At 46.0% G+C, this 12,534-nt stretch overlaps 1 protein-coding gene across 1 annotated transcript; it reads right to left on the bottom strand.

The window, feature by feature from the left end:
• Positions 1-739: 739 nt before the first annotated feature.
• On the bottom strand, positions 740-6,280 carry LOC140242438 (uncharacterized). Its single transcript, XM_072322173.1, has one exon. The coding sequence runs from the start codon at positions 6,278-6,280 to the stop codon at positions 740-742; it is 5,541 nt and encodes a 1,846-aa protein (XP_072178274.1).
• Positions 6,281-12,534: the final 6,254 nt, after the last annotated feature.

Raw genomic sequence — 12,534 nt, 5'->3', positions numbered from 1 at the left:
GTTCTGCAATCAATCTTTACTTTAAATGAATTCACAGTAATACTGAGTCTCTCACAGATATTCATCACGACCTATTGAATCTCTGTTCACTATCAGAATTTCTACTAATTTCTAGAAATATCCCTCTGCTCATAAATTGACACATGATGAAATAAACTGAATTGTTCTCTCTCAGAATGAATTGCTGTGTTGTTGGTTCTTTCATGAGTCACAATCTTAGCGCTTAAAATATTAGCCTCAGCTTCAAACTGCTAAATATCTCCAAATCGCCGGAGTTGCATGGGTGGGTCCTTCCATATCTGGTGATGCGCTATGTATTCACTAACTGAATCCATCAACAATAGCACGTTCCGTTGGCAATTCGCGTCTATATTGCAAAGATACTTCCCTGCTTGATGTTGAAATCGCAACTTTAAAGTAATTCAAACATGTCTGTTCATGCTGTTGATAATAATGAGCGATCACACATGGGAGACGGGAGGCGGCGCTAGGCTCGCACCTCTAATAAAACAACAACATACAATGTATTTCAAAACACCTTGCATATATCATTTCAAATGAAACTCGCCATTTCAGAATAATGTTCTCTGAACTCGCTGACTGACAACTATTCTGTTGTCACTAAATACACAAAACTATCAATATCAATTCAGCGTTCTAGTTCTGACTGCACAAACAAATAACTCCGCACGGGGCAGCGCTAGGCTTGCACCCCTCATCTTAGAAACACCAATTGTCTCTAAGAATCTGCTTCGAGAATCAAACATAGCTTAGTAACTGGTCTCCGCAGTATGCTAGTTCGTGTTTTAACTTCACACTGACGAACAAAGCCCTTCTCATCCGGCCATGTCTGGAGGACCCTTCCCAAAGGCCAAACATTGCGCGGGGAGTGCTCGTCGACTACTAAGACCAGATCACCAACATGAACATTGCGTTGAGAAGTAGCCCACTTCTGCCGTTCCTGCAATCGTGGTAAATATTCTCTCCTCCACCTCGTCCAAAAGGTATCGGCGAGAAACTGCACTTGACGCCATCTCCTCCTGGCGTAGTTGTCTGCCTCACTAGTAGCCACTGGAGGCGGCGTTGAACTTGCATTTAGCAGAAGCAGATGATTTGGTGTCAAGGCTTCTACATCATTCACGTCAGTGGACACCCCAGTTATTGGCCGGCTGTTGATGATGCCCTCTACTTCACAAAAGAGCGTGTGTAACGAATCATCGTTCAAAGTTTGCTGTCTGACCAAGGAACACAGCAGCTTCCTCACAGTACGGATTTGTCGTTCCCACACCCCACCTTGGTGACTAGCTGCGGGTGGATTGAACGTCCATTTAATGTTCTTCTGCAGCAACGTCTCATGTATCTGAGCCTGGTTCCAACTGTGTATCGCAGCTCTCAGTTCTCTCTCCGCTCCGACCAAATTAGTACCATTATCAGACCTAATCTCTCTCACATTTCCCCTGCGTGCTATGAAGCGTCTGATAGCATTAATGCAAGAGTCTGTGTCAAGGGAATCTGCCATCTCAAGGTGAACCGCTCTCACAGAAAGACATGTGAACAGAACTCCATACCTCTTCACGACACTTCGACCCCTCTTCAACTCGAACGGTCCAAAGTAATCAATCCCAACTCTCGAGAAAGGGGGCTCGTCTGGAGTAAGACGGTCTGCTGGCAAATCCGCCATTTTTTGCACAAGAACCTTCCCTCGCTGCCTTCTGCATACAACACATCTAGCAAGTAGCCCTCTGATCACAGAGCCAGCAGCAGGAATCCAGTACTTCTGGTTCAGGCGAGACAATATGTGGTTCTTCCCACTATGTCCTGATGTCTCGTGTATTTCTCTCAAGATAAGCTTGGCAACATGGCTATCATGGCGGAGTATAATCGGATGCTTCGCGTCCTCTGGCAGCACCGATCTGCCTAGCCTTCCTCCTACCCTCAATAGGCCATTGATCATTCTCGGGTCTAGCTTGTAGATAGAGCTTATTTTCTTGACATATTTACAGCTCTGTCCTTGTCGTGCATCGTCATTCTGGTCAGCCTGTAGGGAAAATATCTCATCAGGGAAGTTGACTGATTGCACATACTGCAGAATTTTCTCCTCTGCTTCCTTCATTTCCTCCACCGTCAGATTTCCACTAGTAGATTCACCTGAAATGCTTTCAGTACCATGCGCAAATCTACCTCTCAGCCATTTCAGGTACCTCCTTAGCCAGCAAACTGCTTTCTTCAGCCTGTGCCACGATGAATAATGTTCAAGCAGTTTGCTCATTGAAGCTGCTCCTTCAACTTCAGCCGACATGTAAACCCCAGCCTTGTCCTTACTCTTGACTTCGGGGTCACCGTCAAGACTGACATCGTCCCAGGCATGGCTTCCTGGCCATAACTCCTCCTCAGACCACAAGAAGATAGGTCCATTTACCCATCTGTCACTGTTCATCAGCTGCTCAGCCGTCATCCCTCTCGAGACATCATCAGCTGGGTTCTGCCGAGTGTCGACATAGCGCCATTGTTTTGGTTCGGATCCTTCATGGATTACTGCGATCCTGTTCCCAACAAATGTGTGGAATCGCTTCTCCACATTCTTGATATACTGGAGCACTATAGTGCTGTCACTCCAGAAGACGGATTCCTTCAAGTTGAAGTCAAGCTCACGTCTCAGCATACTATCCACTCTTACAGCAAGCGTCGCCGCCATCAACTCAAGTCTCGGTATTGTAACTCTCTTCAGCGGCGTCAGACGAGTCCTGGCCATGACTAGACTGCAATAAACTTTGCCTTCCTGGTTCGTCACTCGAAGATAAGAGGCTACACCATATGCCCTCTCCGAAGCATCAGAAAAATGATGCAACTGATACTCCATCACCTCACCAAAGTCATGAGGTTTTAGGCACCTGCTGATGTTGAAATCCTCCATAAGTGGTAGATCTCTCTTCCAGTTCAGCCAGCTGTCACGTTGCTTCTCTGGTAATGGGTCGTCCCAGTCCAGTTTCATTGCTGTGAGCTCTTGCAAAATAACCTTTGCATTCAACACATATGGACTCGCAAATCCATACGGATCATATACCGAGCAAACCTCACTCAGCACTCCACGACGGGTACATGGCTTGTGCTTCGGTGTGATTCCATATGTCATGGTGTCAAGTTCAATGTTCCATTTCACACCCAGGGCCCTCTCAATTGGTAATGCGTCATAAGTCAAGTCAAGTCCTTCCACCTCCTTTGCCCTGTCATGAACAGGCACAGACTCCATCACCTTTGGGCTGTTGCTCAGCCATTTAGTTAGGTTGAAGCCTCCCCCTTTCAGCATTCTCTTCAGCTCATCTACGAGCTGAACTGCTTTATCCTCTTCCTTCACAGACACCAGGCAGTCATCCACATAGAAGTTGCGCTTCACCACGTTTACTGCTTCTGGGGAGAACTCCGCATCCTGGTCTTCACTGGTACGCCTCAGAGCAAAGCTGCACACACTGGGACACCAGGTCCCTCCAAAGAGGTGTACACACATCCTGTATACCTCGGGTTGCTTCTCCACATCTCCTTCCGGCCACCAGAGAAATCTCAGCAAATCTCTTTCATCAGGTGGGACTCGCACTTGATTGAACATGGCTTTGATGTCCCCCATAACTGCAATGGGCTCCTGACGAAACCTCAAGAGAACACCCAGAAGTGAGTTTGTCAAATCAGGACCTTGTAAAACAGCATCATTCAATGATCTTCCCAGGAAGGTAGACGCACAGTCAAACACAATCCTTGTCTTCCCTGGCTTGTTGGGGTTCTCAACGGGATGATGAGGAAGATACCAAACAGGGTCGCATGAACCTGCATTTTCTTCCGCTACTTTCTCAGCATATCCTTCCTCGACCAAATCTGTCATGGCCTTGGTATATCGTCTGTGTAGATCCTCATCTCTTCTTAATCTCCTACCAAGACTCTGCAGCCTCCTTTCAGCCACACTCATGTTGTCAGCCAGCTTTGGGGGTCTCTCCTTAAAGGGTATGGACAACTGGTAGTGACCATCTTCCTTTTGGATACTCTCATCCCAGACATCCAGAGCCCTCCTGTCATTTACAGACATACACTTAGACTGGTCTGCTAGAGACTCTGTCGACTCAAGTGACCAAAACCTTTCCACTTGAAGCTCCAAATTCGCGTCCCTGGAAATAAAGCTTGACGATACGTCTTGGTCACTGTGGTGGTTCCCAACTGGTCCATTCACGGTCCAACCTAGCACAGTCTTCACGGCATAGATGTCCTCAGCCTTACCACGTCTGACATCTAGGGGTACCAATGCCTCTGGGACATCTTGACCGATGAGAAGCATCACGTCTCGAGGGCTGGCCTTAGGGACATCTACATCTGCCAAATGTGGGAATCGCTCAGTGTCGCTCACATCAACGATGTGTGAACGGCTCACATTGATTTGTTCCTTCGCATACACATGAGGAAGATTCAGCCTGTTCCCAGTTGACAGACTTTCCACTTCAAGGCTGACTGTCTTGCACGTTATCACACTACTGGACCTATCCAATGTTGACATCGACAGCTTCTGAGTTCCCCCCTCAGCCTCGACCTTCCTAGTCAGCTCTGTAGTACAAAACGTTGAAGTCGAGCCACTGTCTAAGAGGGCGTAAGTGTCAAAGTAAGTGTCCTTTCCCTTGGCTCTCACTCTTACTGCCACTATAGGAAGTGCAATCTTGCTGCCGGCCCCTATGACGTTGCTAGCCATCTCTCCTACTCGAGCTGATGAGTGATTACTAGCTTCACCTGCTGTAGATGATGACCGGGGTTCATCACGACGCGTCTCCTGAGCATTTGGTGGCAATGCATTTCTACCAGGCTGAGAAGGCTGTCTTGGAAGATGCAAGAATTTTGTGTGTTTCTTGCCACATCCTTTAACCGTACAAACACGGTTGACCTTGCATCCGTTGGCACCATGGCCCTTCTTCAAGCAGTTAAAACAAAGCTTCTCGTCTTTGGCCAACTTCAGTCTTTCATCTGGCTCCAGCTGTTTGAACTGTTCACATCCAAACAAGGTGTGATTCCCCTTGCATTTAACACAAGGCCTCGTTTTGACATCTCCGTCATCAGTGCTCGCTGTAAAGACTCCCCTATGACCCTTGCTGGATGCCCTCTTCTTCATGGACGGCGTCTTAGAAACATCTCTCTCTAGCAACCTTCCAAAGACCGGATCGTTTTCTTCCTTGGCCACCTCCTGCAAGAGGGTAACCAGGTCGCTGATGGAAGGAAGTCTTCGGTCTTTCCGAGCGGTACTAACCACCTTCAACCACCTAGCTCTCAGGTAATACGGCAGCCTTTCCGTGACTTGTAGAAGAACACGCTGTGAGGTCAATTCGGAACGCTGACCGATTGCCTCTAGCGTCCGCACACAGATGAGGATCTCATCCGCCATCTCTCCAAGGCCACGTCGATCTTGAGGACTGATCCTCTTTCCCTCGGTTACCTTCCGTAACCATGCATCGGCTATTAGCACAGGATCACCGTACTTCTCTTGGAGAATACTCTTAGCTTTATGATACCCCTCCGACGCCTTCATGATCAAACATGGCTGAAGAAGCCTTCTCACATCTCCTGCGCAGTAGCGAAGTAAGCGGTCAAGCTTGACCGCATCGCTCACGGTTGTTTGGTCGACGCAATTTTCGAACCCACGCCAAAACTCGTGGAACTTCAAAGGATTTCCATCATACCTCTCAAGATCTATTTGAGGCAGAGATACGGATTCTAGTAGCCGCTGTTGCTGTTGCTGTCCTTGTTGAAGCAACTCAAGAAAGACTGCATCTCTCTCCGAAGGAGGGTATGGGAGTGTCTCATCCTCGCGTGGCCTTTCGACAGCATTCACTGCAGCAGCAGGGCGTGAAGGCGTGGAAGCGTGCACAACTGGCGGCTCAATAGGGGGACCTTCCTGCGCAGCATCATCCTGTTGGTAAACTTGCTCCTGAGCTTTTGCAACCTGCAGCTCTATCCTCAGCGCTAGCTGAGCCTTGCGCTGCTTGAGTCGCAACTCCTCAAGCTCATATTCCTGCCGCTGAGCTAAGGCCGCTGCCTCTACCTCCAAGGCTGCCCTCTTAGCCATGGCCTTTAGCCTCGAGGATGTGGATGAAGTGGAGCTCCTTCCACATTGGCTCACGGAATCCTCCGGATTGATGTCATGATGCAGAACCCCACCATCTGCTGACTCAACACTGTTCATCACTGGTACTGCACCTCGCTCCTTTACAATGAGCTTGGCTGCCAAGTCTTCATCGATATCTGTGTGACTCATCCTGTCCTGTAGTCACAACCGTGGTGTGATAAGCCGTATATTATATCAGCCTGTTGTTGACTGATGACTCGTAGTATCAGCCTGTGTTGACTGATGACTCGTAGAATCAGCCCTTCATCGACTGATGACTGGTAGAATCAGCCTGTCATAGACTGATGACTGGTAGAATCAGCCTGTCGTAGACCGATGACTGGTACAATCAGCCTGTCGTAGACTGATGACTCGTAGAATCAGCCTGTCGTAGACTGATGACTCGTAGAATCAGCCCGTCGTTGACTGATGACTCGTAGAATCAGCCCTTCATCGACTGATGACTGGTAGAATCAGCCTGTCGTAGACTGATGACTGGTAGAATCAGCCTGTCGTAGACTGATGACTCGTAGAATCAGCCTGTCGTAGACCGATGACTGGTAGAATCAGCCTGTCGTAGACTGATGACTCGTAGAATCAGCCTGTCGTAGACTGATGACTCGTAGAATCAGCCTGTCGTATACTGATGACTCGTAGAATCAGCCTGTCGTAGACTGATGACTCGTAGAATCAGCCTGTCGTAGACTGATGACTCGTAGAATCAGCCTGTCAAAGACTGATGACTGGTAGAATCAGCCTGTCGTAGACTGATGACTCGTAGAATCAGCCTGTCGTAGACTGATGACTGGTAGAATCAGCCTGTCGTAGACTGATGACTCGTAGAATCAGCCTGTCGTAGACTGATGACTGGTAGAATCAGCCTGTCGTAGACTGATGACTCGTAGAATCAGCCTGTCGTAGACTGATGACTCGTAGAATCAGCCTGTCGTTGACTGATGACTCGTAGAATCAGCCCTTCATCGACTGATGACTGGTAAAATCAGCCTGTCGTAGACTGATGACTGGTAGAATCAGCCTGTCGTAGACTGATGACTCGTAGAATCAGCCTGTCGTAGACCGATGACTGGTAGAATCAGCCTGTCGTAGACTGATGACTCGTAGAATCAGCCTGTCGTAGACTGATGACTCGTAGAATCAGCCTGTCGTAGACTGATGACTCGTAGAATCAGCCTGTCGTATACTGATGACTCGTAGAATCAGCCTGTCATAGACTGATGACTCGTAGAATCAGCCTGTCGTCGACTGATGACTCGTAGAATCAGCCTGTCAAAGACTGATGACTGGTAGAATCAGCCTGTCGTAGACTGATGACTCGTAGAATCAGCCTGTCGTAGACTGATGACTGGTAGAATCAGCCTGTCGTAGACTGATGACTCGTAGAATCAGCCTGTCGGAGACTGATGACTCGTAGAATCAGCCTGTCGTAGACTGATGACTCGTAGAATCAGCCTGTCGTAGACTGATGACTGGTAGAATCAGCCCGTCGTCGACTGATGACTCGTAGAATCAGCCTGTCAAAGACTGATGACTGGTAGAATCAGCCTGTCGTAGACTGATGACTGGTAGAATCAGCCTGTCGTAGACTGATGACTCGTAGAATCAGCCTGTCGGAGACTGATGACTCGTAGAAGCAGCCTGTCGTAGACTGATGACTCGTAGAATCAGCCTGTCGTAGACTGATGACTGGTAGAATCAGCCCGTCGTAGACTGATGACTCGTAGAATCAGCCTGTCGTAGACTGATGACTCGTAGAGTCAGCCTGTCGTAGACTGATGACTGGTAGAATCAGCCCGTCGTCGACTGATGACTCGTAGAATCAGCCTGTCGTAGACTGATGACTGGTAGAATCAGCCTGTCGTAGACTGATGACTCGTAGAATCAGCCTGTCGGAGACTGATGACTCGTAGAAGCAGCCTGTCGTAGACTGATGACTCGTAGAATCAGCCTGTCGTAGACTGATGACTGGTAGAATCAGCCCGTCGTAGACTGATGACTCGTAGAATCAGCCTGTCGTAGACTGATGACTCATAGAGTCAGCCTGTCGTAGACTGATGACTGGTAGAATCAGCCCGTCGTCGACTGATGACTCGTAGAATCAGCCTGTCGTAGACTGATGACTGGTAGAATCAGCCCGTCGTCGACTGATGACTCGTAGAATCAGCCTGTCAAAGACTGATGACTGATAGAATCAGCCCGTCGTAGACTGATGACTCGTAGAATCAGCCTGTCGTAGACTGATGACTCATAGAATCAGCCTGTCGTAGACTGATGACTGGTAGAATCAGCCCGTCGTAGACTGATGACTGGTAGAATCAGCCCGTCGTAGACTGATGACTTGTAGAATCAGCCTGTCGTAGACTGATGACTCGTAGAATCAGCCTGTCGTAGACTGATGACTCGTAGAATCAGCCTGTCGGAGACTGATACCTGTAGTCACGTCCAGACTCATTGTTGTTGAACTGTTAGTGACGTATTAACCACTTTACTTAAGTTCACTGTTGACCAATAAATCACTCAAGTGGACCCGTGTGTTGATACCAACTGGCATCTGTAAATGATGACCATGATGATGATGGTTCAACCTTTAATGAAACAAAATGAAACAGTCATGTCATTGAGCAATAGCACTTGCCAATGAACATACACAAATATGTCAACGCGAATGGACACATGAACATTCGACCTCCATACATATTGTACATACAGATCTGTAAATGTACATTCTCCTTGTGATTGTATCTTCATTCCATCAATAAATCCAACGGACTATTAAGGCAATTGCGTTATTTGTGTAATCCTTTGTGTCTTTCACACCTCATTCCACAGCTGGTAACATTGCAAAGGTGCAATACAATATACATACATAAACCCCCTTTGAGATTGCATAAATACCAATTTGTATTTTGCTACACGAGTGAATAGGTCATAATGATACTCTTAACCCAATATCATTTATCATAACCTTGCATACTGTTCATCTTATACACATGACTTCCATTATCGATAATCTGTCCGAGCCTACATCTCAACAGTCGCCCAGCTCACAGCTAGAGCCTGTATCAATTGACCCCACATGGCCTGACCTACTTTCTCTATCACCAACACGCTGTCAGTTTCACACATACATTTCTACTGTTTATCTGGCTCCTTTCAGCATTATAAAACACCAACTTCATCAAATTCTTATTTCCACACTATCTTCATAATTCTACTCAGCCTGTTATAGTCCAGGCATAACCATTTTCAATTTTCACCTCATTTGCGTTGTATTTTCTTTGATACCTAAACGCAGACGATCGTGCGAAGTTTCACCACACAACATTCAGTGGCAACACGCGTCACAATCTCGTACTCAAACGATAACATTTTAAACTCTGGTTTACCACTTACTCCACCATTTCTTCACTCAAATGCATCATAGCTCAAACAAAAGAAACTATTTAACTCAAATAATCTTCACTCATTTTGTACTTACAACATTGGGCTTGCGTGAAACAACCAAAATATAACAGTGACCTTCAGTGACCACAACACGTTGACCCAACGTGAATTAGCTCCTCACCAAAACATCAGCGCCCTCAACGGCAATGCTCAGAAAGGGCGATAAAACTCTCGCTTCTGACGTCACAACACTATCAGAACGTATCAATGTGAAACCGCTGTAATCACGCACAACAATCACTATTCACACCTGTCACATCTGCCCGAAAAAAAGAAAGAAAGAATTAAAAGTCAACAGTAGGCCAGTACAATGCTGATGTATCGAACAGTCCCGTTCACGTGATGTGATCAGCTGTCCTGTGATTGCGCAATGTTTTGAGACTTGCGAGCGACGGTCTACCTCAAGTGCGCTTCTACGCTCTTTGGTCTACATTATGTCAGCGGCTAAATATAACATCAACACAACAGCTGCAGCCGCTAGCCACGAGGGATGCACAGCTTTACGAGACACAGACACCCCTTGAACCTGTGAACCGAACGGGGTAGTGTCGGTTGGCTGTCAACGCAGCTCATGATCCTGGCCGCTGCAACTGTATCTACATGTATGTTATTTATGGGCCTGTATGTGGCTTGAAGTACAAGTGGGCGTTGCTGCAGTGAGCGTGATTTGTACTCCCATTTTCAATACGACATGCACCACCAGGCCACCATCATTACCAGTCAGAAGATAGTGCTAGTGGATAGTGGAAACTCGGTCAGAGGATACAGCGCGACGATTATAATTTATAGGTAGGACCTAGTAAAGTTACCTAGGTAGTGTTAGACGCATACAGACTGTAGCTGTAAACTTTAACGGTTAGTACCCGCCCTGGCAGTATCTTTACAGTGACTGACCCATGGTGATACAAATGTAATTCGATCAAAGGTATGTTCCGGTACTCATACTAGATCTACATTACTATCAATCACTGTTTTATACACTAACACATGCACGTATCGGTACATTTATTGCTTGGCTAATTGTAGGCCTTTGTGTGCTATGCTTATTTCCTAGCTATTCATTGTTTGGTTTGTGTGTAAATTTAACTGCAACCAGCCGCCCCAATGCTCGCTCCCACAGTATAACTGTGTACAAATTAAAGGGGACCAAATTAAAGGAGCCCGCGGGGTTCGTGTTACACTGTTGTTGTGTGTGTGCAGAATTTGGAAAGACTTCCTTTTGAGACAGCCACCCCAATCACACTATAAGTGCAGATCTATACAACTCTACCTAGCCTAACCTTGCTTAATTGCGATACGCACGGATGCACGCACTCACTTTTGGGTGGCTGTCTCAAAAGGATTAACTCTCAGAATTTGTGCACATTTGGCTCATTGGTACATTGCAGAAAGGTTGGCAAAATCGTGAAATAGGCCCCACCGCAGTGCGCGTGCACCCGTGCGTTAGCAAGCAAGGGTAGGTCCTAGGGTTAGGGTTAGGTAGGGTTGTATTTATGGTTAAATTGGCCGTTAAATTAGTCGAGGGACATTAGGGAGTCCTTCCGAGAAGAAAGGGAGGACGAAAGATGCTATGCTGTGGAAATCGGCCCCACCGCTGTATCAATTTCACGTAAACACCATTCCTCGTGGGGCCGCATTCACGAGTATTATACTGTGGAAAGAAGCCCCACCGCCGTGCTTACCTACCGATGAACGCCACACGGTGGGGCTGAATTCACGAGTATAAATAGGCGAGCCGCCGTAGTATTAGTACGGACACGCAGTGGTGGGGCTTATTTCACGAGTATGCCGAAAGGTTTAATTAGTGTTCTCGTTAAAAAAGATTATGCGTAGATTAGCTATACTGGTAATCACTGGTATAGGGGCGGTACTATATAGACTGGGGGGCTGACCATAGTATGTCCCAACGTCAAATATTAAGAAGCCCACCAACACTGTAAAGAGACAGATACATGTACCATCGGTCTATACCATCAGGCCTCATATGTCGTACTCGAATCTGAACAAAAACAAGTGAAGTGATGTGTATAACTTCCAATTTCATTGATACAGAAATAACAATAACAATTAAAATAGCTTATCTGCCTGTTAAATCATTACTGATTTGTCATATGTGATTGGATGGTCTAGAGCTATATACTCTTCCAGTTGAACAAGATTCTCCACGAGGTGAAAGATGAAATGCTCTTTTCAACTGGGTAAAGTGCCTCATCTCTCGCCTTGTGCCATTATATGTTTATGGTACAATTAGTGGTGGTGACCTATGAATGCAAGTCGGTGAAAAGAGGAAATGTTGGGAGTTTGTTATGCTATATCGATAGCAGCAAAATTATTTCACACAGACCACCACACCTCTATAAGGGGCATTTTATTATGCATTCTGTAAAAAAAAAAAAAAAAAAAAGAAAGAAAAAAAAAAAAGAAAGAATGAAACCCACACCCTTAATCAACGATTATAATCTTAATCGCAATAGTCTGAGATGCAGTATTATTATTTGCAAAATATTGGTTCATCATGGGAGCGTTGATAAAATTTGTGTAAATCTCCCCTTAATTCCTTGATGCACTAAATTGCAATTTAACTAACTGTAGCCAGTTCAGTTGCCAATTTTAATAGTTACATGAACTTTTTGAAATCCTATGGGTCGATACATGCACTCTGCAGAGTTCACATTGAAAAGTTTGTTTAACCTGAAGACAGTAAACGCCTCAGATGGTTGTTGTTATTTTGTTTTATTGATTTCAGAGTATGTTTATTCTATGTTTTGTTATGTTGTGTTTTGTTCTTTGTTGATATTTTGTATCACCTCTATATTCTGAATCTTTGATTTGTTCTGTTTATGTCAAATACTTTGCTGATGACATGGCCTCTCTGAAAAACAGCCTCCTGGCTAATTGCTTTTAATCCCGTGATTTTAAAACAAACGAACAATTTCAAATGT

Source organism: Diadema setosum, chromosome 19 (genome assembly GCF_964275005.1).
Source record: "Diadema setosum chromosome 19, eeDiaSeto1, whole genome shotgun sequence".
In the NCBI taxonomy this organism is placed as follows: domain Eukaryota; kingdom Metazoa; phylum Echinodermata; class Echinoidea; order Diadematoida; family Diadematidae; genus Diadema; species Diadema setosum.
This window is presented reverse-complemented; position numbering and strand designations above follow the sequence as displayed.